Source organism: Mesoplodon densirostris, chromosome 1, assembly GCF_025265405.1.
Source record: "Mesoplodon densirostris isolate mMesDen1 chromosome 1, mMesDen1 primary haplotype, whole genome shotgun sequence".
In the NCBI taxonomy this organism is placed as follows: Eukaryota; Metazoa; Chordata; class Mammalia; order Artiodactyla; family Ziphiidae; genus Mesoplodon; species Mesoplodon densirostris.
In genome coordinates this window covers 32,707,790-32,735,083 of record NC_082661.1, presented here as the reverse complement: position 1 = coordinate 32,735,083, position 27,294 = coordinate 32,707,790, and the positions used below count along the sequence as shown (strand labels likewise).

General features: G+C 46.7%; 1 protein-coding gene across 1 annotated transcript in view; it reads right to left on the bottom strand.

Moving 5' to 3' along the window:
* TLL2 (tolloid like 2) overlaps positions 1–27,294 on the bottom strand; it is a 138,365-nt gene that overhangs the window by 71,332 nt on the left and 39,739 nt on the right. The window contains exon 3 of the mRNA XM_060111148.1: positions 3,474–3,551. Within this exon, the coding sequence (XP_059967131.1) occupies positions 3,474–3,551 (78 nt within the window). The remainder of the gene's footprint in view (positions 1–3,473; positions 3,552–27,294) is intronic.

Here is a 27,294-nt window from a genome sequence, read left to right as displayed (position 1 = left end):
AAGGGGAATCTGAGATTGACACAACTTGCCTTATCTTTAATTCAAACAAAAACAAGAGGCACCCAGGCTGGCACCTGACAGTGTCCTGGAGGGACAGATGGGAAGGCTGGGGGAACAAGCTAGAAGGGATGGCCTTCACCTCACCTTGGGGGTCTCCTTCCTCCTCAGGTTCACCCTGGATGCTTAAAGACCTGCTCGTCTGCTGCTGTAATACAGAGTGGAGGGACTGGCCTAACCTTGACATTATCCTCTTGAAACACACCAGGATCATTTGAGGGGCTGCAGACTATGGATGTAGCCAGCTGCAGGGGTGTGGGGCATGGGTGGGGCAATGCTGTCATCATCCTCCTTAAGACACCCAAGAAGATCTCTCGTCGCAGTGTGAATACTGTGTACAACCCAACCAGAGGCAGAATTTTAATGGGCTGCGGGAGCCTTATTCCTTCCTGCCTTCCTTAATGGTGTTTCTGTGCAGCTGTTAAACAGCTGTGAAATCCCAGTCCAGAGGTGGACGATGCACTTTCAGTGCTGGAGAATCTAATTCTTGGAGATGAAGGTGGAGAGAAAGAAGGGGAAGAGCTACACTCATTGAGTACCTTTTAAGTTCCAGACACATGGCTATGCGCTTTGCATAACTATTGTTTCTAATTCTCTCCAAACCTTAAATGAGGAGCTGGATAACTTAACCAAGGCTGTAACTACTAAGTGGCTTGCTGGGATGCAAAGCCAAGTGTGTCTGACTGTTCGTTTATTTGGTTGGGTCATATGACACCCAAAAAACCAGTAAATATTAATATTAAAAATTCTGACAATAGCTATTGCTGGTGAGCAGGAAAGATGCAGGGAGGGAAGGCAGTAGATGGTCTCCAAATATGGCCACAGCTCTCATCCCTGTAAGTTCATGCCACTTCTCACGTTAAGGGGTGGAATCTATTTTCTTTTCCTTGAAGCTGAGCTGGCCCTTTGGCTTATTTTGACCAATAGAATGTGGCAGAAGTAGCATGCTGAGAGTTCAGAGTCCATGCCTTAAGTGGACTGGTAGCTTCCGTCTCCTTTCTCTGGCAAGCCAGCTACCATGCTATACAAAAACCTTAGACAACTGAATGGTGAAGGTCCATATGGAAAGACAGCATGTGGAGGCACAGTGAGACACCAAACATGTGACTAAAGCTTTCTTTTGGCCCTCTCGGCCCAGCCCAGCTGCTAGATGAATGTAATCAAGTGAGTGACCCCAGCTGACGTCAGCCAAAGAACCACCCCGGCAAGCCCAGTCAATGCACAGAATCATGAGAGATAACAAATCACAGTTTGAAGTCACTAAGTTTGGGGGTGGTTTTCATGCCATAATAAATCACTTAAATCATGAAGGAAAAATTAGGTGTGGCGTCTACATCACTGAAGGGTAATGGCAAATCCTTCTGGTTTCATCCTCACACCCTGTGTCTTTTTTCACCACTAAGTGCTGGTCATCTGCAGCCAAAATGAAGTGACACGGATTTTACCAGGTGTCTGGGAGCCTGAAAACACCTAAGTCAAAATACCTTTGAGAAAGCAAAGCAGAAAAATACAGATTTTAAAGGGGCCCTGCGCACGGTCCCAGCAATACTTGGTGTGACTTAGAATCAGACACATGTTTGTCAAATGGTCGTGGTGGGGAGTGTGAGTGGAAAAGTCTGCCTCTCTCTAAAGGAGATCAGACTGCTAAGAGGGGATCAGCAAGCCAACAGGAAAATGGGCCAAGGACAGGAAGAGGCGAGTCACAGAAGTGCATCCCCAAATTACTGGCAAAGGTAGGAAAAGACGCTGAAAAGTCACCAGGCGTCAGAGAAATACAAATTAACTAATAATAAGCTATCATTTCCATTATTAAAAACACTGATAATACCTAGTGCCAGGGAGGATATGGTGAAAGGAGCACACTTACACCTTTTGAAATGCATTTTAGCAACATCTATTTAAAACATACTAAGTGTGTAAGGATGTATATTCAGGTATTTTACTGCAACATTGTTTATGATGGCAAAAACTTGAAGCTACGTATTAACTGATAAAGGAAGGGTTGAATAAATTATGGCCCATTCATGCCAGGAATATTTTGCAACTATTCAAAAGAATAAATTGAAGTTATACAAGTGTCTTGGAGGGGTTTTCCATGAGGTATTGATGAGTGAGAAAAGCATAATGCATAAAAAACACGTATCAAATATGATCCCTTTTTAAAAAAAATGACAAAACATATCTGTATATATGTTTATATGTATGTTTATGTATGCATATGTATACATCTCTGCATCAGTGTATATGTGAATATATGTGCATGGAGAAAAATATGAAAGGGTGAAAACAAAGTTATTAGCATGCATTACCTGGGGAAAAGTAGAGGGGTAATATGTGGAAAAAAGAAGTGAAGGAGGTAGCAAAATTAAAGGGAAAAGAAAAAAACACAACACTAAGAAAAGTATATGATGATATCATCACAGTTGTACATTACTGTGAAGTTATATAATATGTTGTGTGTGTAAAATATAAAATAACATTAAAGAAAAAACATAAAATAAAGTGAATAATGATTTGTACTTCACCTCTACAGAAGCATCCCTGAAACACAGGATTCTGGCATTTAAAAATGATTCATTTTGCTCTGCGTTTATTTTATGTATCAATAGAAGAAATGCCCCTGTCGGCAACAAGCCCTGATTCCTGCAGGATGCAGGCCAGACAGAAGCCCAGCAGCCCTTCTCCTCCAGCACAGCTTCTGAACAGGAAAACCTTCTCCAAAACCGAGATGCTTCCAGTGAGGCGCCTCCCATAATCTCCAGGTTAGAATCTCTGAGAGCGCACGCGCGTCTGGGCACTGGTGTGCAGACAGGCAGAGGTGGTACCTCCAGGCAAGTCCCTGCCACAGACAGCCCCCCCGCAACTGTCCACAGGGTCTCTAGTCTACACCTGCCTCCCAGTCCCCACCCCAGCTTTAGTTCCCTTTCTTGCTTCCCAGGCCCACTCATTCTGTCAGACCCCTAGTTCCCAAAGCCTCGTCATCCCTCCTCTCGGTCCTCGGGGCCTTCAGCTCACCAGCCAAGAGCTAGAGAAAAGTCACGCCCAGGCTGCAGAGTCTAACTGGAGGCCATCCAGTCCCCGAGCAACCAAATACCACCCTTATACCTTTCTCTGGCAGACGGCCCACCCCACTCAACAAAAGGCCTCACTCCCGCCTCATTCACTGCTTCTAGTTCACTAAGACTGAAAGTAAAAGGTACAATAAGAGGTTCCCAAAGCCAGGATCAGCGATGGGGGAGGGAAATGGGTGCGACTGGAACTAGATAGTGGTGATGGTGGCACAACATTGTATATGTACTTAATGCCCCGAAATGGTACACATTAAAATGGTCAAAATGGTAACTTTTAGGTTATGTGAAATTTACAACAACTGAAAAACAAAGAGTACCCCAAGGCCTGGTGGGGCCTCACATTACCCTCTCTAGCTCCCTCGCTGCTGGTATTCGTGGCTGTGGCATTCGACCAGCTCTCAGATGGCTGCTCTCCAAGCCCACCTAAAGGAACAAAGAAGAAAAGAAACGTGAGAACGCACCAGCCTTCTTTGCACCAGCACCATGAGATGAGGGAACAAACCTGGTCACCTGGGGGATGCTCAGAATCACCAGTGGGTGAGTAAAGATCTGTTTAACAAAGGATGACTGGGCCCCTACTCGATGCTCAGGCCAAAAAGAACTTGCTTTCTTATAACCATGAACATAGTTCAGAAATTATAAATGTAGCCTCTCCTCGATCAGTTCAAGGGCACTTGGGGTGAAACATACAAAGTTAACAGGCGAATCCCAAAGTCAGCTTCCTAACCCCCAACTCCCTGAGAAAGCCCATCGCAAACAGGACACTCTCTGGTTCTGGAGTCCCCCGCCCAGGATGCAGGGACACGTCACCAGTGCCACTCCTAAATATGCGATGTGGCAGTTGCTGCTGCCTTGGCTTATACAGGCATCCTGGTTTCCTCTTTGGGGTGTGAGTCTCCTTTTAGACATTGCTCTGCTTACTTTATAAATCAGACTCTGCCCACACTGCCTCAGTCAAGGGCAGTGATGCACGCACTCGTTTGCTAGTATCATCATCTAGAAACCAGGTTCACATCTGTCCCCACCAGGAAGATGGTCTATCACCATCTATTATTAGACCTACTGTGAACCAGGTACCGTCCCGGGCAGCAGGGATTCAGCAGTGAACAAGACAGACAGTGCCTAAGTTCCAAATGGGCGGTTGGACAGTAAATGGTAGGTAAGAAAATAAAGGAATAAGATGATTGCAGGTTCAGAAAATGCTCTGAAGATCAAATGCAGTATGTGGTAACATGGCCTGGAGCAGCTGCTTAGAAAGCGGTCAGAGAAGGCCCTTTAGGGAGGTGACATTTGGGTTGAGACAAGAAGGAGCCAGTCACACAGAGATCCGGGCCAGCGCGTCCCAGCTGAAGGAGGATCAGGAAAGAATCTGGACCGGGAATGAGCTTGCCATGGGGAGGGGCTGACCATGGTAGAGAGAGGGAGGCTGGATCCCCAGGGGTATTAAGAATATAGTTGGAGGCACAGCAACAGGAGAGGCTGATGGCTTAGATACGAGGGACTGAGAGGGGCCCCCAATGATGCCTAGATTTGGCAGTTGAGCAGCTGGGTGGGTCGAGACACCAGGGAGCAGATTTGAGGACAAAGCCTGTGACCAGGAGAGACTATCATACACGTGAAACCACACCAAAGCATCTACAGGACAATCTACTTGTGTAAAATATTTCTTGCATTTGTTTAGAAATTTGCAGCTTACAAAGCAGTTTCCCCATCTCCCCTTTGACCTTGATGAAAACACTCTGTAGCAGAAGTGTAACCCCATTTTACAGAGGAGAAAACTGAGATACAAAATGATCAGCCCAAGGTTGCCAGCGCATAAGGGAAGCTGAGGGCTCAGGACAGTCTCCTGGTCAGAAGCCCGATGATATTTCCTGTGCTCCATAGGTCACAGGCTTCCAGAGCTGCTCAAGGAAGGGTCCCAAACATGGAACCCAATGCCCTGGCCCCTGACAACCACGGAAGACAGCCCTGTGGTCCTGCATCCCAACTCCTGACATGCAGACCACCTCTCTCCCTCTGGTGACTGACGCTGGCGGTGGACCAGGCGCGCGCGGATATTTTTACATGCCTTCATCCTGCTTGTCCGCTGCCTTTCTGGCCAAGTCAGAATCCACTAACACACTCCCTGCAGCTGCCGGGGTATTCACTGCCAGCTCCCAGCGCTCTGGGTATTCTTCCAGTTGCGATATCATTTCCTCTCGGGCTAAAGGTCAGGGGAAATCCTGATGGTATGAAAATCACTGGCCAGCAGAGGAATGTGCCCTGTGCAGACTGAAGGAGAGCCTGAGGCCAAGGCTCCCGGACTAGCTTAGTCTTCACTCCCTGTGTAACTGAGGATGAGACCTTGGGTGTTAGTACTTTTCATCTGTCAAATGGGCTGTTCCAGTTCCGAATGAGGTAATGGTTTGTTTAGGCATTTGCTCATTCATCGACACCTGCTGCATGCCAGATGCTGTTTCTGCTGCTCAGGATATGACACTGAACAAACTCTACCCTGACCTCATGGAAATTACATTCTGGTGGAGGGTAGAGGAGAAAATGATAAACAAACAGGTGACTAAATATATAAGTCGGTTGTTGACAAGCACTATGAAGAAAATAAATAAGGGTGAGGGGAACATCCTAGGGGTGAAGGATTGCCATTTCACACAAGGCAGAAAAGCAGAATCCTGAAGAAAATGAGGGAGAGGGTCTGCAGATATGTGGGGAAGAGCATTCCAACTGAAGGGACAGCAGGTGCAAAGGCCCTGGGGTGGGAGTGTGCTTGACAGTAGGGAGGTGGGTATGACTGGAATGGAATGAGCCAGGGAAAGAATAATAGGTGATGAGGTGAGTGAGCAGTGGAGGGTCTGGGGGGTCAACTCCTGGGGGACCTTGCAGGCCATTTTCAGGATTTTGGCTTTTATTCTGAGAGATCTAGATGGAAGCCAGAGGACATGAAAGGATTTTGTAACTGCACTGGCTCTGAATATGATCAGGGTTATTAGTAGCGAACAGGAGGGGAACACAGGAGCTGGGATTTGAAAGGAGATTCTGCAAAGCACTAGCCCATCAAAAATAGACCTGTAAGGATACCTGAGCACAGCCTGTTTCAAGGTTAGCTGGAGGCTGTGGCTGAGGGAGCGATGGCTGGGAGAGATTGATATCCAGCTTTGCAGCAGGCAGAGGAGGTCTGGGGATGAGGACTTCTGATTCCCTTGGCCCCCTGGCCCTTGGGGTTACAATGGGAGCAAAGCTCTGGAGCTGGGGGGAGACCAGGGGCCCTCTAGCAGATGGAGGTGGGGAAAGAATCAGTGTTTACTATGTGCCAATTACGGTGCTGACCATGTGCTAGGAACAGTGCTAAATGCAGAGTTTTGTAATTCTAGCCTCATGAAGACTCAGTGACAAAAGAGCCACAAACATCCTCATCTCACAGATGTGGAAACAAGATTCCAAGAGGTGAAGTGACTTGCCTGGCCTGAAGGTACAGAGATGGTTAGTAATGGAGAAGCTGAAGGTGGGTCCTGGCAGACCTCCCCAGATCTGTGCTCCTTCCCTCAGCCTCAGACCCAGAAAGAACAGGAGAACAAGTGGGATGTCTGGGGGTGTGGCTGCCTATTCCCAAGGGAAGGTCACTGATGAGACTGGGGTCACAGCAATTAAGAACACACATCCCGGGCCTTCCCTGGTGGCGCAGTGGTTGAGAGTCTGCCTGCCGATGCAGGGGACACGGGTTCGTGCCCCGGTCCGGGAAGATCCCACATGCCGTGGAGCGGCTGGGCCTGTGAGCCGTGGCTGCTGAGCCTGCGCGTCCGGAGCCTGTGCTCCACAACGGGAGAGGCCACAGCAGTGAGAGGCCCGCGTACAGCAAAAAAAAAAAAAAAAAAAAAAAAAAGAACACACATCCCTTCTCTGTCATCCTTACCAGCAAGAGACTGGCAACTCTTGTCATTTCTCCAAAGGGCAGCAAATCGCATGCTTCTAGTACAGCTGAGCCTGGGATCTCCCTGGAGTGAATGTGATTTGGCCGCTCCCCTGATGAAAACCCTCCCAAGGTTTCCCACTGCCCTTAGGATGAATTCTAAGCCCTAACATGACCCATGAGGCCCACCCCTGTGATATGGCCCTGCTGGCCTCCTCCACCTGGTACCTCAGGGCTTCCTGCTACTCCCCCACTCCCACTCTGTGCTCAGCCACCTAAGCTACTCACAGTGCCTTGGATTTCCATTCTCCTCTTGCTGATGCGCCTTCCTCTGCCACACCCACCTCTTCATCTGGCCAAATCCTACTGGACCTTCAAGGCTCAGCTTGAACACCACTTCCTGTGGGATGCCCCATTGCTCCTCTTGGGTTAGAAGCCCCCTCCTCTGTGTTACCAGCACCCTGGGCTTTTTCACATCCCTTGCCACAAGTAATTGGGATCTCCTGTCTACTCAGCTGATCCCCTAGTTTAGTTTTTAGCATCCTGAAGAAAGGGACCTTGTCTTGTCCAACAGTAAACACCCAGCACTGTGCCTGGCACATAGCAGACAATAAAATATGTGATTGATGGATGAACGGATGGATAGGTAGATGGATGAGTCAGGTAGACAGTGCTTACAAAGAAAACCCAATCATTTCTAACTCATCATCACTGATGGAAAAGTTTGTCTTTTTCAGCTTATGGAGGGAGGGAAGGAGATATTCTTGGAACAATGGCTTTCAACCTTAGCTGCACTTTGGGATCATCTTGGGGAGCTTTTTAGAAAAATACTGAGGCCTGCATCCCACCCCCCGGAGGTTCTTATTTGATTGGCCTGGGGATTGGGATTTTAAAAAGCTCCCCAGGTGATTCTAAGGTGCAGCCAAACTTGAGATTCTCTACTTAGAGAATCCTGTAAGAGGTAGCCTCAACTCATGGTGTTTTCTTAAAACTAACCTCCTTCCTCCCAAGCTCACCAGGAATGGAAGATGTGGAGCTGAAGACAGACATCAAGTACTAAGAAAAGTCATCTCTCACATCTAAATCAATGGACTGTGTTGCTCCATTTCAGTAAAAGCAAGCAAATAAGACAGGTGTGACTGTGGCTGTAACTGCGGCCATAAGCACACAGAACAAGGAAGAGAGAAATATAGTCTGATGCAGACAAAGATTGGGGGCAATGGGGGCAGGGAGTATTCAGGGTGTAGGGATATCTTTTTCCTTGGGTGTAACTGCAAGACAAAAAATATTTGAAAAAATACATATATATGCCCATATTTGATCTTTGGTTAATTACCTCTTCAGTGAGAGGCTATGCAAAGACCCTGTAGATTTCATTAGTCACAGGGGCTTATTCAAACGTCTCCTTTGCATAAGAAACCCAGGCTTACAGCTGGTCTCTGGGAAAGAATGCCCTCCAGGCCTTGAAAAGAGAGCTCCAGGCCTGTTCATGCAGAGGTCAGCAGCCCCTGATGCATGGGGCCAGGCTGAAATGTTTCTATCCAGCATTTGCAATTCAATCCCACAGTTTCCTTTATGGAACAATTCACTAAATTCAGAGTTGTTCTTTTTTCTAATTCACCATATAATTCACCTCCCAAGTTCAATTAAGAAGCAATCTGTTAGCAACTTTGGGAGCAAGCTGCTTTTCTTTGGGAAAGCCCAATTTTCTTCCGCTCCCAACAAGAATTGGCTTAATTATATGCATCATATGAGACATTGATGTACACACAACGCCCCTCTACATAATTAATGAAATATTAACTATATACATCCAAAGACTTCTGGGTAGAAAGGGATGGGCTTTTCCAAAGCCTGAAAAGACAGCCATGGATCAATATTGTTTATTTGAATATATGATAATTCATAGTGACTATGAATTAATATTCATGAATATGATAATTAATAAACAAAACCTTATAGTAATTATTCCTTCTGTCTCATTCTTAGAGCCTAACGTTACTTGGCCCTCAGTTTTCTTTTATTTATTTATGTATGTATGTATATATTTATTTTTAGCTGCACTGGGTCTTTGTTGCTGTACACGGGGGCTCTCTAGTTGTGGCGAGCGGGGGCTACTCTTCATTGCGGTGAACAGGCTTCTCATTGTGGTGGCTTCTCTTGTTGCGGAGCACGGGCTCTAGGCACGTGGGCTTCAGTAGTTGTGGCACATGGGCTCAGTAGTTGTGGCTCGCGGGCTCTAGAGCGCAGGCTCACTAGTTGTGGCGCACGGGCTTAGTTGCTCCATGGCATGTGGAATCTTCCCAGACCAAGGCTTGAACCCGTGTCCCCTGCATTGGCTGGTGGATTCTTAACCACTGCGCCACCAGGGAAGCCTGGCTCTTGGTTTTCTTAAACGCAAAAATAACTACCATTTTTAAATGCTGATTATTTGCAGGTACTCGCATATGTTATCCTGTATTTAATCCTCAAACTAATCCTCTGAGGTGGGTATTAGTGCCATTTTACACACAGTGTAACTGAGGCTTAGAGCACTTAAGATATCACTGTGGACACATAGCCATTGGGTGGAGAGGTTGAGATTCTCTCCAGATCAGTCTAGTGTCAAAGCCTTTAAGATACAACACAAGTAACCCTGCCAGGACACCCTCAGCTCTCACATTTACTGACTTTTTAATACCTGTACTTACAGCTCCGTCTCATCAGAGGTAAATCTAGCCCAAAACTGTTTTGCTTTACTCTAAGAAAAATTAAAAAATAATCTCTAGCACAAGAGATTAAAAATCACTTTACTGCCAGTCCATTCATTCAATAAATACTGATTGAGTGTCTGCTTTGGGCAGCACTGTGCTGGGTTCCTGAAGGCAGAGACAGGCAGTGTCTATCTTCATGGTGCCTTCATGGTGCTAGTGGAGGGAAGAAAATCAACAATAAACAATGAGATCCTGGGACTTCCCTGGTGGTCCAGTGGTTAGGACTCCACGCTTTCACTGCCATGGCCCGGGTTCGATCCCTGGTTGGGGAAATAAGATCCTGCAAGCTGCACGGTGCGGCCAAAAACAAAACAGGACAAAACAAACAAACAAATAAAAAGAGATCATTCCATGGAGGGATTAAGCACTTTCAAGGAACTAAAACAGAGTTTTATGAAAGAGCAATGGGGGATGGGAGCCCAGGGAAAGTCTGAATTGGTGGCATTTGAGCTGAGATCTAAATGATGAGAGGAGGACACCCATCTGGGGAGAGTGTTCTAGCAGAAAACAAAACAAAACAAAACACCAGCAAGTAAAAAAAAGTCCAGAGGGAGGAAAATAAGAGTCCGATGGAACTAGAACTAAGGCTAATACCTGAGGGATGCAGGGCCAGTTTGTGCAGGCCTTTGAGTCTTACCCTCACAGTCAACTTGCCATGCCCTTTGGTCATATGTAATATGCACAGCAATCCTGTGAATAAGTAATATCATTCCTCTTCTACAGAAGAGAAAACTGAGGTTCATGAATAAGTTGCCCAAGGTCACCCAGCTGGTAAGAGACTGAATTTGCCTTTCAAGGCAGCCCCTTCTGACTCCAGAATCCATGCTCCTAACCCCTGCCCTCTACCTCACACCTGTACAGGTGTGGTCTGAAAAAGCACCCCAAGCAAGGCCAATGGACAAAACATCTGCACACCTCTGTCAGAAAACTACTGGCAAGACACACACAGCAGAGCTTTTCATTATTCATTAGGAAAAAAAAAACCAAGGGAAAGCCCCTTAAACAGGTTGATTTAGGAATGAACTAGGCAACCACTGCGGTAATCAGTGTGTAATCCTAAGCAATTCAGTGCCAAGTAAAGTTTATATCTATGCCAAATTTCAAATGTTACAGAAGGGAAAGAGAAAATGGGTTAAAAGATCACTGCCAGTTTTTGTTAATGAAATGATTTAATATTGGCAAGTGTATAATAAAACAGGAATTCTTATACACTGCTATTGAAGGAGGAATACACATTGGTAACATGTTATGAGATAATTTAGCAAGATGTATCAAAGTCTTTTAAAACAAGCAATAATATGATTTTGACCCAATAATATGACTTTGACCCAATAATATGACTTCTAAATATCAGTACTAAGGAATCGATTGACAATGAAAACAAAGGATGTTCATTCTTAACATTTTAAAGACAGACTGTAACAACCACACACCCCCAATAAAGGAATTATGATATAAAGGAACTTAATGCAACATTTTAAACTGTTTTAGAAGAAAGTTTGCTGAACGGGAAAAATGTTCATATTATAAGTAAAAAAACAGGTTAGGAAGTAGTACCCAGTATGATCCCATCTTTTACTTTTTAAAAAGCATATACAAAAAATTATGGAAAAAATACTGGAAGGAAATACCCACAATGTCCATTGTGATGATCCCTGATGGGTGATTTTTGGGTGAATGTTACTTTTTTATATACTTTTTGTAATTTCTACATTTTATTCAACATATTACTTTTATAATCAGGAATTAAAAATAAAGAAGAACTATATTACATCATACACTTTGCCTAAGAACATGTGCTCTGCACTTTGTAGTGTATGTCTGTACACACGTACACATACACACACACACTGTTGCCGGGAAACCCTTTTCCGATGGGAAAGAAACATACTCGTGTTTATGCAGATGGAAAGGTTGTGATCCAATCTTTTTTTCTACTTTTCTGCTCTCACCATGGAAAGAAAAAATAATGAGTCCACACCTTGGCAAGATGGAAGAAAGGAAAGCTAAGCTCATTGGTGAGAACGGGAAAGGGCTTGTTGGAAACTTCTTTAAGACAGTGTTGGATGGGCTCTTGGGAGATCCAGTCTGCTCTTCCCCAGTCAGTTAACTGGCTCCCACCTGTGTCCTAGCACTGGCTGATGAGGCCTTGGAATTTGCTCCAACCCCAGGCAGAAGCTCATGGGAGGCTTCTTAATCATGCAAATTTGAGCTCTCTCTTTCCAGAGCCTCCAGCCAGATGTCCATCTTGCTTGGTGTTGGACCCTCCACCCATCCTGAATGCCTGTGTCTGCATCTTTCCTAGTCCCTGACTGTTGGTTAAGCTACACTAGACCTTCTGCTTAGGGATGCTCTTGAAGGACTTATTGCTCACCTGGCTTCAAACCTTCAGTGCTCTCCTGAGCCCTGGACTCTAGGTATTCTTGCACACTTGGTCCACATCTTTCACACCCAGCCTGGCCTTGGCTTCTTGGCCATTTCCGTCATTTATTGCTGTATAACAAACTATCTCTCTAAACAGAGTGGCTTAAAATAACCACCATTTTATGCTTGCTTCTGATTCTGAGGGCCAGGAGTTGAGGCAAGGAATAAATGGGGCTGACTTTTCTCTGCTCTGGGACCTGAGCTGGGTTGACTTGAAATGGCCAAGGGATGGCTGAGATGGCTCAGGTGGAGGGCAGCATTCCAAAAGGATGAGCCCCACTGTGCAAGTGTTTGTCAGCTTCTGCTTCCATCATGCTTTCTAATGTCTTACTGGCCAAGGCAAGTCACACAACAAAGCCCAGGGTCACGAGGAATGACTATGCCAGGTGAGGTTTGTCAGGGACCATGAATGGAACAGCCTACCCCCTGCTTGATCTCTAGAGACTTAAAGTTCTAGCAAGTCAGGTGGTTTGCAAGATGGACCTAGAGTGCCAGTTCTGGAGTCAGACTGTCCAAGGTTAAACCTTTACTATGTCACTTACTAGCTGTGTGATCTTAAGTCACTTAACCTCTCTATGTTTCAGTCTCCTCATCCATAAAATAAGGATGAGAGTATTCACCTCTTAGGGTTGTTATGAAGATTAAGAGAGATGATACATTCAAGACATAGAAAAATGCCTGGCTCACAGTCAGCACTCATTGAGTTAGTTAGCTATTATTACTATTGGCTCTAACTCTGTTCTGAAAGCTGAAAGAGCAGAATGGGGAAACAATAAGTCACAGAGACAAGACATTTTATACCAGAAACACCACAAGTGAAGTAAAAAGTTAAGTTCTCCTTAAAGTGCACTTAACAAAACCAAGTTTAGGCTGAGGATCCATTAATACTCATTGGCAGGCAGTGACAATAAGACATCCACTGTACCCAAGCACGTTATTTTTTAAAAACTTGCTCCATCACAATTTGAGACATCAAATAACTAAAAAAATAACCAAAGATATATGTTAAGAAAAGACTCAGGTGACTAGGCTGTGTGCAGTCATCCTGTTATCCCTGGGAGAGTGGAGTGGCTTGGCCAAGATAGTTAAGAGTCATTCACTGAGTGGTGGGTCCCAAATTACAGGATAGAGCTTTGCTGAGAGACCCAATAATGTTTACTGGGTCTTGTGTGCCAAGGACTGTGCTTGCTGCCTTACGTGTATTTTCTCATTTAATTCTCAGCACAGTCCTGTGAGGTAGGGACTATTACTGGCTTTACTTACAAAAGAAAGAACTGAGGCTTAGAAAACTTTAAATAACTCACCCACAGTCACACAGCTAGTAAGAAGCAAAACGCAGATATAATCCCAGGCCCATCTGATTCTACTGATGGTCTTTATAATACAGGGCTAGGGATTCCAACCTTAATAATTGACAGTAAATGTCCCAATATATAAGCCTGGGAAAAATCCCAGCTCCTCATTCTCTAGAGTAAGTTAGGTCAGTGGTCCCCAATCTTTTTGGCACCAGGGACCGGTTTCATGGAAGACAATTTTTCCATGGAATGGGGGGTGCAGATGGCTCAGGCAGCAACGCGAGTGATGGTGGGGGCGGATTCGCTCGCTGGCCCGCCGCGCACCTCCTGCTGTGCTGCCCGGTTCCAAACAGGCTGCGGACCGGTAGCAGTCCACGGCCCCAGGGATTGGGGACCCCTGAGCTAGATGATAAAGGGTCATGTTCCCAGGGAGATCTCTCTACATCTCAGGCATGGTTCTGAAGGCTCAGTCACCCGTGTTTGTATTCCAAGGTGGGAAGTGCACAGGAGACTGGAGCAAGACCCCTGAGGAAGAGGAGGAGAAGACAGATGATGAATGGGAACCTGAGCTCCCAGGGAAGTTGTCCTGCAAACCACTCTCCACTCCCTGGCGGCTGCCCCAGACACACTGACAGTCAGAGCTCTCCAGCCCCAAATCAGGAATCATACCAGATGTCCTTGAAGACTGAGCAGGTTGTTCCTCAGGAATAGGAAGTGGTCCCCTCCAGGCACAAAAGAGGGCCCCTTCACTTTCGGCTGAGCTCAGGACCACTGGATTCCCTCAGAGCCATCTAAGGTATCCACCTCTAGCCAGGGCTCACCACCTGCCTTGAGTCAAGCCAGTTCCATAATGGGCTATGAATCAGACACCGCCCCATCCACAGGAGCCACGAGGCAGAGAACAATGAGAGCAACCCGGTGAAGGAAATCCCACTCTCAACCTGGAAGTTTAGGAGGGCTTCCTGGAGGTGGCATTGAAGGACAAGAAGGGTTTCAATAAGTAGAGACGGGAGGGAGTCAGGCAGGATAGACCATAGAAGAGAAAAGACTAGCCCAGCTTGGTAGCACAGCTTTTTTGACCTGAGTGATCTTTGGCATGATACTTAAATTCTCAGAGCCTCAGTTTCCTCATCCATAAAAAAGGACACAATGGGATCTAACATTTTAGGTTGTGAACAACACATAATACAATGTCTGGCACCTTGTAGGGACCCCACAGCCTTACTGGAGATTATTCTTTAGGTCACCTTCGGAGACTTCAGCCTCTGATTTTTTTTGTGTGTGTGTGGTATGCGGGCCTCTCACTGTTGTGGCCTCTCCCGTTGCAGAGCACAGGCTCCAGACGTGCAGGCTCAGAGGCCATGGCTCATGGGCCCAGCCGCTCCACGGCACGTGGGATCTTCCTGGACCGGAGCACGAACCCGTGTCCCCTGCACCGACAGGCGGACTCTCAACCACTGCGCCACCAGGGAAGCCCAGCCTCTGGTATCTTGATGACCATACTAAAGTTTAAGCTCTGGCCAGGAGCACAGCTGTACCAACCTGGTATCTGTCTTCAGACCCCAGCCTGCGAAACCCAACCTCCCTCCTTCAGGACATAATGAAGTGTCCTGACAGAATGACAGCTTTTCTCTGCCCTAGCCCTTGCCCGGAATTTTAGTAGTGTCTAAGAGCACATCCCTGTGTCACTTAGAAGAAGGAAGGGGAGAGAGGGAGGAGGAGACAGATGAGAAAGGAGTAGCTGCTCTTTCCCTCAGACAACAACTGTCACCTGAACTTCCCATGGGGTTTGGTCCTTTTTGGTTCGCAAAGCTGTAGAGGGGAAATGCTGGTCCTCAGAGGCCCTGGAGGGATTAGTTGGGGCCTCTCCTTCACATGGATTTCCAGAAGCTTCTGGGGCGGGGGGTGCTTCTAAAGCAGGGAGTGGCTGGGTGAAGAAGTGGCGGGGCAGTAGAGAGGCAGTGGGGGAGAAATTCAGACACAGTGCTCACGGCTGACGGTGAGGCAGGAAGGGAGCACAGGGACCCAGGAGCACGGTGGGACACCAATTAAATTCTCCCCTGAGACGCTGAAGGCCAAAATTTGGACCACCAAGCTGAATGCATAAGAGGAAGATTCTAGAAGAATCTTCTCGGTCCCCATTTATTTCCTTTGGGGATCACTGAGCATTACCAGCAACGATCTCATTTACTTGCTTACACGTTTATTGCCTGCCTCCCTGACACCCTCTAAAAAGCTAGCTCCATCTTCTCCCTTGATGTATCCCCTGGCCTGGGACAGTACCCAACACACAGGAGGTGGCTGCCAGTGGGAGGGGGGACTAGGGAAAGGGAGGCTGAAGGATGTGAGGCTACAGCAGACATTAATGCCTGACTCCAGTCAAGAAGTGATGGCGTCCTGGAGAGTGACAGGACTGTAGGGATGGAGAGAGTTTGCTTGGGAGGGATATTTAGGTGATGGGATGAACACAACTCGGTACCCAGCTGGATATGAGAAGAGAGATGGAGGGAACTCCCTTCTCAGCTCTTAGATGTGATAAAGGCATCCCCTTGCCCATCCTTCACACTGAAATATGCCAAAAGGAGAGAAATTTTCAGAGGGCCTGTTCAGAATAGTCAACATAAGAGACTTGGGATAACTTTAACAGGAAGTGTGGATAACTGCAAGAGGAGAATTATACATTTGTACTGCAGTTTATAAAAGTAGTAGTAAGTGAAGAAAAGACATTCCATGTTCCTGGATGAACTGGGTAAATGCTACAAATGTGTCCGTTTCTCCAAATGAAGTTATAAGTTTAATGCAATCATGATCCAAATTCAAGAGGATTTTGTTGGGATCTTCCTAGATTTTTGTGGAGAAGTGATCCTCAAATTCATGTAGAAGAATAAACAAGTGAGACTATTAAATAAATTTCTAAAAATGAAAAGCAAGGACCATGAGGAAGGATGGCCACCAAATATTAAAACATATAAAGAAATTAACATGAAAAGACACACAGATGAATGGGACACAAATGCTAACACTACATGTAAAAACACACACTATGTGATAAAAACCCAATCAAAAAATGGGCAGAAGATCTAAATAGATAGCTCTCCAAAGAAGACATACAGATGGCCAAAAAGCACATGATGCTCAAGATCACTAATTATCAGAGAAATACACATTAAAACTACAATGGGGTATCACCTTGCACCAGTCAGAATGGCCATCATAAAAAGTCTACAAACAATAAATGCTGGAGAGGGTGTGGAGAAAAGAGAACTCTCCTGCACTGTTGGTGAGAATGTAAATTGGTACAGCCACTATGGAGAACAGTATGGAGGTTCCTTAAACTAAAAACAGAGCTACCATATGATCCTTCAATCCCACTCCTGGGCATATACTGAAAGAAAACCTATTTCAAAAAGATACATGCACCCCAATGTTCATAGCAGCACTGTTTACAATAGCCAAGACATGGAAGCATGTTCATAGCAGCACTGTTTACAATAGCCAAGACACGGAAGTAACCTAAATGTCCATCAACAGATGAATGGATGAAGAAGATGTGGTATATATATATACAATGGAATATTACTCGGCCATAAAAAGAATGAAACAATGCCATTTGCAGCAACATGGATGGACTTAGAGATTATCATACTAAGTGAGGTAAGTCAGACAGAGAAAGACAAATATCATATCACTCATATGTGGAATCTAATTTAAAAAGAAAGATACAAATGAACTTAACAAAACAGAAGCAGACTTATAGATATTGAAAGCAAACTTATGGTTACCAAAGGGGAAACATTGTAGGGTGGGGGGAGATAAATCAGGAGTTTGGGATGAACACATGCACACTACTATATATAAGATAGATAACCAACGGGGACCTACTGTATAGCACAGGGAACTCTACTCAGTACTCTGTAATGGACTATATGGGAAAAGAATCTAAGAAAGAATGAATATATGTATATCTATAACTGAATCACTTCACTGTACACCTGAAACTAACACAACATTGTAAGTCAACTATACTCCAATAAAATTTTTAAAAAAATTCTAAAAATGAAAAGCAAGGAACTTGAGGAAGGATGGCCACCAAATATTAAAACATATAAAGAAATTAACATGAAAAGACACACAGATGAATGGGACATAAATGCTAACACTACATATAAAAACACACACTATGTGGTAAAGGAGATATGGGGAAAAATATGAATTAGATGGTGTTGAGATTATTATTCAGAACTTGGGGGGAGGGGTACCTCCAAATAAAACCCAAATGGATTGAAAGAATTAAGTATAAACAAACAAACCATAGAAAAACTTTGGAAAAATATGTTATTTCCTAGAGCTATAGTAGGAATAATTTTATACGTTTAGAAGTATAAGAAAAAGAAAATCTGACTTGATATATTTAACTTCTAAACTTTAAAACTTTTGTATCTCAGAAAGACTAATCCCCTAAAATGAAAATAAAACACCCATACAAGTGAAAATATCTGCACTGAAGTTAACAAAGGGTTACTATCCATATTATATAAATAGCTCATGCAAATCAATGAGAAAAACTTTATGTCTAATATGCATTGGATAAAGGAAATTGGTGAACATGTCATAGAAGAAAAATGTAATTAGTAGGTAAATATATAGAAGTTGTTTACCCTTGAGAAATGAAAACCGAAGCAAAACTAAGGTACCATTTCCAACTATTAAAGTAGCAAAATAAAGAGACTGACGGTAACAATGATGCTGAGTCAGCTGGAAGTGGAATTTTCATTTTGTGAAGAATCATTTATTCAGCAAATTTGGTGAGCATCTACAATGCGCCTCTCACAGGACCAGGCACTGGGAGGGCACAGATAAATGATAACTCACAGAGCTCACAGTCCAGTCTGGGAGAAACACGAAGACATCGGGCGTTCAGAGGCTTCCCCGAGAGGAGCCGGCTGAGTTTGAGGGAAGGGCAGAAGTGGGTGGATGAAGACTTTCCAGGCACTGAGGCGGGGGTAGGGGAGGGCCCATGGAGGAGAGTCCAAGTCCTCAGCCAAGTCCCACAGGAGTCTGATCCCAACACTCCTTTCCAGCGTCTCTTCTCCCCCAAGTCCCACCTTCTCACCCACCTGTCAACCACCCTGCCAAGCTCCCACTTCCATGACTGTGTTCAGGCTCTGCTTTCCACCTGCAATGCCCTCCTCACTTCGATCCTAATCAAAATCCTTCACAGCCTCGTCCATGAAGCCATCCCTTGCCTCTGTTTCACCTACATCCCCCTCGTGGCCCTTTACTCATTCACCCGTTCATTCATTCCCTCATTCAACATGCTTCCTCGGGGCACCTCTCTGTGCCAGGCACTGTACCAGGTTCCAGGGATAGAAAAACAGATCAGACACAGCCTCTCCTCTCAAGGAGCTCCCGGCCCTGATCATACCATGCCTGGAGTATAATTATTTGCAGACCAAGTCTATTGTCCCTACAAGACACTTAACCCCTTGAGGACGGAGATAACATCCTATTTCCATTGTGTGGTGACATAGCAGAGGCTTAACAAATATGTCCATTTGAATTGGACTGAATAGGATGGACTGATGCTTGCATATATTATCTCAGTTGTGTGTAATCTCGCTGCACCTGTGTGGGGTGAGGTATTATTGTTACTCCCATTTTACAGATGAGGAGACTGAGGCTCAAGGAGGTTAAAGCACTTGATCTGTGGTCACCAGCTGGTATGTAGCAGAGCTGGGAGGCTCTAACCCCCAGCCCTTGCTCTATGCCTCATCACCCTGTCCCTTGGTGTCTGACAGGAGCAGAGAAGGAATGGAAAACCCCAGGAAAGGAAGTTAACCTACAACTAAGGGTTAAGACTTTCTCACTACCTGGTAAAAAGTCCTTCAGAAGAGACACAAGTTTGTCCTCATAGAACATCTTAAAAGGATTTTATCACGTGGCCTTTGCACAGATGACCAAATGGCCGATAAAGATTTACAGATGTCTCAAAGGACCCATGAACTGGGTCACAGAAAGAGTAGCAAGGAACTCAGGAATCAAAGAAAGGAAGACCAGCCCAAGCCGTCTGCAGGGAACTGGAGGAGAGAAGCAGAAAGAGGACCATGGAGCTCCGTGGCCTGTCTTTGACCTTTTGGGACAGAAGTCAGCTCAGTTCAAGGAGAAGTACAGATAAATGGCTTCACCTGTAAGAGATAATCTAAGTGAATAGAGGTTCAGGTAACTGGTGGCATATGTCAGTGAGGTGGAATGATCCTTTTGTTTCAGAAAGGCTAACACCTATTAATGGTCCCATCCCTCTGATTCACTGGGGCAGAAAGAACCTGTTTTGATGCCAATACATGTGCTGGGCCATAAACCACCTGCTGCAAGACACTGTCCTGTTGGCCTGTTTTGTATTTCACCCCAGTGCCAGCCAGAACCTGGGACGTGGCATGCTGTGTTGCAGGGGTGGGGAGGGGTTGGAGGGTCAGGCGTGGGGAGGGGTTAGAGGGTGGGGGGTGGGGAGAGGTTAGAGGGTGGGGGTGGGGAGGGGTTGGAGGGTGGGGGTTGGGAGGGGTTGGAGGGTGGGGGTGGGGAGGGCCAGAGATTGAAAGTTCAAAGAAAGGCAGAAAAGAGGCTCCAGAAGAAGGATCGTCTTCCAGACTACCAGGCAACAGTTAAAGCTTAGGGACTCCTCTCTAGATGCAGAAAGGAGAAGCAGCCCTGGCTGGTGTCATGGGACCTGTATTAGGGCCCAAGGATGTTGTCCCTTCCCCACTGGCCCAATGTGCCAACTCAAATGCCTAGAGTTGGGGGCCCAGGCAAGGAGTACATCAGCGTGAAAGAGGTCAGTGTGAAAGATGAATAGGGAGTAATGGGGTCTCTGGCAAACCACAGAGCACCTGCTCCTCTAGAGTCCAACCCATCGTTACGCAACTCCACTGATTGTTGCCATGTGGGATTGCTGGACAAGTGTGGCCAGATATTCCAATTTTTCAAGAGAAGCCAGAGTTCTGGATTTTTATGAGAAATTTGATTCTTAAATTTTGGCAGTAAATTTTTTTAAAAATTAAGCACTACAAAACATATCTGCAGACTATATTTGTGTGGTGGACTGACCACTTAGGACCTCTGGGCTGCAGAGTGAATGGGAAGGTAGTGCCTCTAGGGGGTGCCCATGTCAGGGAAGACAGGAATTCCTCTGGCGATGGCAGTAAGGTCCAGGGATGCAGGAGGGTCATGGAGAACCTGGGAAGCAGAAGCCAGTAGCAGCAGGAGCAGGATGGGGGCTGGATAAAGTTCAAAGGCTCAGCACCAAGGTCAGCTGGGGCTTTTCTCTCACTGTTTATGGGCAGTCTCATTAAAGGACACTAAGAGAAATAAGATGACCAGAACGCAGAATGAGATTCCACTGGCATCCCCACCACCTTCACCACCTTCTCTCTCTGGATCCCTTTGGAAACCACAGAAATAATGACCCACAGACCTCAGTGTAAATGGCCCCAGAAGAAATGTGACTTTGTCCGGGCCATCCAGCACTTCAGCCACAGGTTAGCATGATGCGGGGAGTCTCATCCCAAACTCACACTGAAGAGCCACCCCTTGAACTGCGTCTCCAGCTCTCCCGGTCCAGCCCCCTTGTCACCGGTGTCCAGTGTCTACATCCTTCACGCAGCTCTGGGGCAGGGGGCAGTCTGACCTTTCTCAACCTTCTCTCTCCAGCTCATTGTTTGCTGTTGTTTTCGAAGATGGGACAAAGGGAGGTCACAGCCACATTGCTGCCAACACCTGTGGAAGCCCACTGGAAGGTCTCTAGAAGGTCTTGTATTAGATGCAATTTGAGCAGACTGTTCTAAAGTTCCACAAGGCATCACATGAAAGGGGAGCTGAAGACACTTGCAGGTATCTAAATCAGCCATGCACACAGCAGACACCATGCATTGAATCCCCATACATTCCTGGATTATCTTTGGCAAAAGAACTGAGAGACTCATTCTTGGCCCTCAGGAAGCTTAAAGTCCAACCCTCCATTCTACAGAAAAGGAGTTCTCATGAGGAGAACTGACATGCCGTAGAGTGGGTAACTGAAAAGTTGTAGCCCTGGTTTTGTTCGAAAACAGTTTAGTTCATTATCATGCCCAATAAGAAAATACTTGAGCCGTAAATGCATTTGAAACAAAGGTCAATTTCCAGCTGTAACAAAATGCACACATCCAAAAGAGGCCAAGAAAAACAAGAGCAAATTTGCATGAAAACTAAACACGCTATATTAAAAAATTTTAGGGGGTGATTACTTTTTGGATAGACAAATCCTTTATTTTGTCAAAAAGGATTCACCACAGGGTGCTCTTAGGTCAGGGTGGGGAATTATGTTTATATTGAGGCCACTGATGTTAGAACAATCAATTGGAGGGTTGCACAAATAAAAAGACAAAGTATGGTTTATTTCATTTCATTCTGCTTTAGAGATCACCTACTATTTAAATTAAGAACAGAAAACATAGAATTCCATTTAGTAAACACAAACAAAAACATACACAGTTAACAGAGCATGAAAATAGAATCAGATTAAGAAGAAGCAAAGAGTGAGGCTCAGGGAGTGAGGTACAAACTTTCTGTTGGCCAAAACTGAGGCGAAGGTTAGATCCTCACCTGAAACAAGCCATCCCCAGCTCTCACGAGGCTGTGTTCCCAAATTCCAGGGATTAAGATGGCTAATGGGAACTCATAAAGTATTTTCCCATGAAAATAATATAAATGGCAAAGTGGGTGTGAGGTTACCAGGCTTGACCTCAAGACTAGGTTAACTCCAGAGGGAGCTACTTCCACATCTCCACATGCGGGAGGTCAGTTCACTCACCCATCCTCTCCACTAACCAGAGGCTGCCCCATCCTTCATGCCTCTCTCAAGCCACAGACACAGACCATTATCAGTTCCTTTCTTCCTCCTGCCTCCCTGGGGCACTGATCAGCTCACTTTATACTCCTTCCCTTGGCAATTTCTTCCACTCTTAGGGTCTCTTTGGTACCCTTATGTAGGCGGGTACCACAAGCTTTCAGTGGGGGACACTCGAGAAGAGGGATCATGATATGACTCGCACATGGTGGCCATGATGGGTCAGGTGCTAGAAGAAGAGAAAAAGCAAAAAAGAGATTCTCTGTGGCCCCTGAGAGAAGAAGCCAGCCTTGTTCTTTTCTCTTCAGTCTCTAGTCAAGTCCCCAACAGGCCAGTTCTTCTGCTTCTGTCCTTGGATGGCCATGAGAATATATATATATATATTTTTGCGGTACGCGGGCCTCTCGCTGTTGTGGCCTCTCCCACTGCAGAGCACAGGCTCCGGATGCACAGGCTCAGCGGCCATGGCTCACGAGCCCAGCCGCTCCGCGGCATGTGGGATCCTCCCGGTCCGGGGCACGAACCCATGTCTCCTGCATTGGCAAACGGACTCTCAACCACTGCGTCACCAGGGAAGCCCGAGAAAATATTCTTAAATAAACTCTTTTATTGACCTATCTTGAGTACGATTCTGTATCTCAAAACCGAAAGAACCTTGCCTAGAATGTCAGGCGCTAAACCCTTATTTTTCCTGGTTTCTCAAGCTAATCTCCCAGTTTTGACTCAGGCCCATTGGCAGGGGCAGCGGGCAGGGGGTGGCTGGAATAACGGCTCCCTGGATGGATGGCCAAGGGTGGTCACTGCCCCTCCCCCACCTGGCTCTGCACCCTGTTGTGACTCCAAGTGGACTCCCAGCCCAGTTTCTCCAAATTCTGACAAATGCAGTCATAATAAAAATCAACCTAAAGGTGAATTTACTTTTCCCAACACTTCAAGTTCACAGTGAATTCTGGCTTCAATCCAAGGTGTAATCAGCCTCTGAATGAGGTCCCAGGGAACCAGATGATAGAATCCTTATGTTGCATTCTTTTTTCCTTCCCAAAGAGCAGATGTGCACTTTATCAGATGCCTCTTTATCATCTCAAATCATCTTACTAAACTGAAAACTTTATGAGCGGAATAACTGTCAGGCCTCACCCGGTTCCTGTACCCCAGCCCTCCTCCTCTCCAGCTGCTGACTGCTGTCTGCACACACAGCCAGCCCTGTCCTCGGGTGGGGGGATTTAAGGATTTGGGGCTCAACACTTGAGGGTCACAGCAGCACATCATCTTTGGCTCCGATTTTGATCTGAGGGATTCTGCTTAATTTCAGACCTTTGTCCCCATCTTGTTCTCTCAGGCCAAGCCTCTGACTTCTTGTCCTCCTTAATACCCACTGCACGGAAGAATCAGGGGTCCTTGCCTTGTTCTTCTGAGCTCCCAGCATAGCACTGGAACTCTCTGTGAGTTCTATTAAAGGCCTCTCTGATGTTATTTGCCTGGGTCTCTGGCCTCACACAAACATTCCTGCCTCCCTTCAGGTCCTGTGTCCCAAACTGGACACCCAACACCCACTTCTGCCTGGATGCCAACTGTTACCTGGGACCTTCTCTCCAGGTGTGAGTTCTGCCCACTGGACCATGTCTCGTCTGGGAGGTCGGTGGGGCTCCACACCAGCGGGGTCACAGGTCTTCCCCCACCACAGCCTGCCCCATTCCTCCAGTACCACCAAAGCATGACCATAATCACTTCCATCATTAAAACTCCATCTCCGGGGCTTCCCAGGTGGCGCAGTGGTTGAGAGTCCGCCTGCCGATGCAGGGGACACGGGTTCGTGCCCCGGTCCAGGAAGATCCCACATGCCGCGGAGCGGCTGGGCCCGTGAGCCATGGCCGCTGAGCCTGCGCATCCGGAGCCTGTGCTCCGCAACGGGAGAGGCCACAACAGTGAGAGGCCCACAACCGCAAAAAAAAAAAAAAGAAAAAAAAAAAACTCCATCTCCGGGCTTCCCTGGTGGCGCAGTGGTTGAGGGTCTGCCTGCCGATGCAGGGGACGCGGGTTTGTGCCCCAGTCTGGGGGGATCCCACAGGCCGCGGAGCGGCTGGGCCCGTGAGCCATGGCCGCTGAGCCTGCGCGTCTGGAGCCTGTGCTCGGCAACGGGAGAGGCCACAACAGTGAGAGGCCTGTGTACCTCAAAAAAAAAAAAAAAAAAAAAAAAAAAACTCCATCTCCTTAATGGCAGAAGAAAAAAGTGGGTATGGCTGTATCCTTGGTGCTGAGCACAGAAGAGGTCCCCAATTAGCATCTGTTCCTTGAAGGAAGGAAAGAGGGAGGGGCAGGAGAGAGAGGGAAAAGGACTATAATCAAGAAGATGGTGTGAGAGGGTCAGCAGAACTGACACAAGGGGAGTGTAGGTCATGCCAGAGGAGCAGTGTAGCCGTAAAGATGAAGTTCTAGACCATGGGAGCCAAGGTGAACTGCCACGGGAGGGGCAGGGGTGAAATGGAGCTGTCAACTGGGGTGGGGGGGGGCAGTGGGCGCAGGTCTGTGAAGAAAAGGGCTGAGCAGAGCCCTGGAGGAGTGAGCAGGAAGGCCAGCACCCCCTCTCTGGCTTGGAAAAGACCTAACGACCACACCTGGGGCTCTGTCCGAAGGGCTCAATAAAGACAAGCTATTGACCATGTGGCCAAAGAATGCCCTTTTCAGACATTCCCTGCAAGGTGATCTGGGCTTGCCCAGCCCAAGCGCATCACCCCTGAGCATAAGCCTTTCTTCCATTGCAGGCTCCCACTCTAAGCATCACACATTCAAACAAACAGTCCTAACCCCAACTGGTCTGGGGGAGCTGGGGCAAGGACGCCATCATGCACTCCTGAGACGCCATCCTCAACTCACAGGGGTTTGTCTGGTGCTGTCGCTGTGTCCAGGCTGATGCTGCAACTAAAGAGGGAGGGCCAAGACCAAACAAAGACAAGTCACAGCTGTTGACAGTCTGGTGGATGCAGCAAGGCACATACTGAATGGCAACCTGAGATGACAGAGGGCAGGATGAAGTGCAGCCCCAGAAGTGAGCAGAACTTGCCCATGTCTTTTATCAACACCTCTCAAAGGTAGTCATGGGGAGACTAAGTCTTCACAGTGCAAGGCGACAGGGTTAGTGGTGATGCCAGCATCTATTTCCAGAAGCAGTGGAGTGTAGAGGCTAAAAGCAGCCTTTGACATTAGACAGAGTTAAGTCCTAATCTTGGCTCTGCCAATAATTAGTTGTGTGATCAGAGAAAGGTTATACACCTCTCTGAACACACCTGTAGGTATCAACAGTACCTGCCACATAGAGCTGCTGCATGAAGATAAATGAGATCAGACTTCCCTGGTGGCGCAGTGGTTAAGAATCCACCTGCCAATGCAGGGTACACAGGTTCAATCCCCGGTCCTGGAAGATCCCACATGCCGGAGCAACTAAGCCCATGCACCACAACTACTGAGCCTGCGCTCTAGAGCCCGCGAGCCACAACTACTGAGCCTGTGTGCCACAACTACTGAAGCCCGCGCACTTACAGCCTGTGATCTGCAACAAGAGAAGCCACCGCAATGAGAAGCCCACACACCACAACGAAGAGTAGCCCCTGCTCACCGCAACTAGAGAAAGCCCGCATGCAGCAACGAAGACCCAACACAGCCAAAAATAAATAAATAAATAAATAAATCTAAAAAAAAAGATTAATGAGATCATTTAAGACAAGATTAGCACACAACAAATTGTAGTTATTATTATTCTTTTTGTTGCTGCTATCAAAGAAGAACCAGCATCTAATCAATTCTCAGATCTCTGTTTGGCCAACTTCATGACCTAGAGTTTGACTCAGGAGGACTAGGAAAGGCTTTATGTTGGGGATTGATAGAGATTCCCATGTGCTGGTGGAATCTAAATCCAAGGATCTGGTCAGGTCACACTGATGCAGGTCCAGCTCCAGAGACCCCAGTGGGGTGCAGGCAGGGTACTGCAAAGGAGAAGACTTCCAAGCATCTAGGAAGTGTGGAGTCTGAGACACAGAGGTGGGCCAGGGAGGAGAGAAGGCAGGATCCAGCACACAAGCAGCCATGTGGCTACTATTTCTTGAGCACCTACGAGGTGTCAGACTCTGGGATGAGTGCTTTACCTCCTACACTTTCCCAATCCCCTCTCTCCAATCCCATTTTCCAAATAAGGAAGGAGGCTCCCTTACTCCTGCAGTTAATCAGTACAGAGCCAGGGAGGCCTGCCTGACTCCAGTATCCATGCCTTTCCACACTGCAACTCTAGGATCCAGGATGTCCACGGGAGAACACCTCCAACAGAGTGGAAACAGACAGAAAAAGGGGGCTGTGGACTGGAGGTGCATAATTTGGGATCCACGGAGTAAAATTCTTGAAATTGCAAACAAAATTGTGTGTGTACCTTTTTCTCGGAGAAGTGCTGAAAATACTCATCAGACCCTCAGAGGGTGTGGGAAACACAAAATGTCAAGTACAATATACGTAGAGAAAAGAAGTCCCCAAAACCTTATTCCAAAGCTCTTGAGGAAGACAGTGGAAAGGATGAGTAAGAGTGCCCCCTGACAGCTTCCTGTCCCTCTAATCCAGTGGCCCCAGCAGCAGAGGCCACCAGATCTCACTGAGACGGTGTTCCATGATGTGAGAGAAGACAGCCTTGAACCCAACTAACTGTCTCAGCAAGTCTAACCTGGCATTCATCCGTAAGCTCAGGACACTGTCCTTTCTACAGATGTCACAGGGAGCCCCCACTGCCCCCACTTCTTTCCTGGACACTGGTCAGTCAGCAGTGCTCCCACCACCAATAAAGAAAATTAATGAAAAGACGAAGCCACGTCTACAAAGCCTGGGGAATGTCTCCATGGGAGCAGGGCCAGAAAAACCACAGCCTGTCGATAGG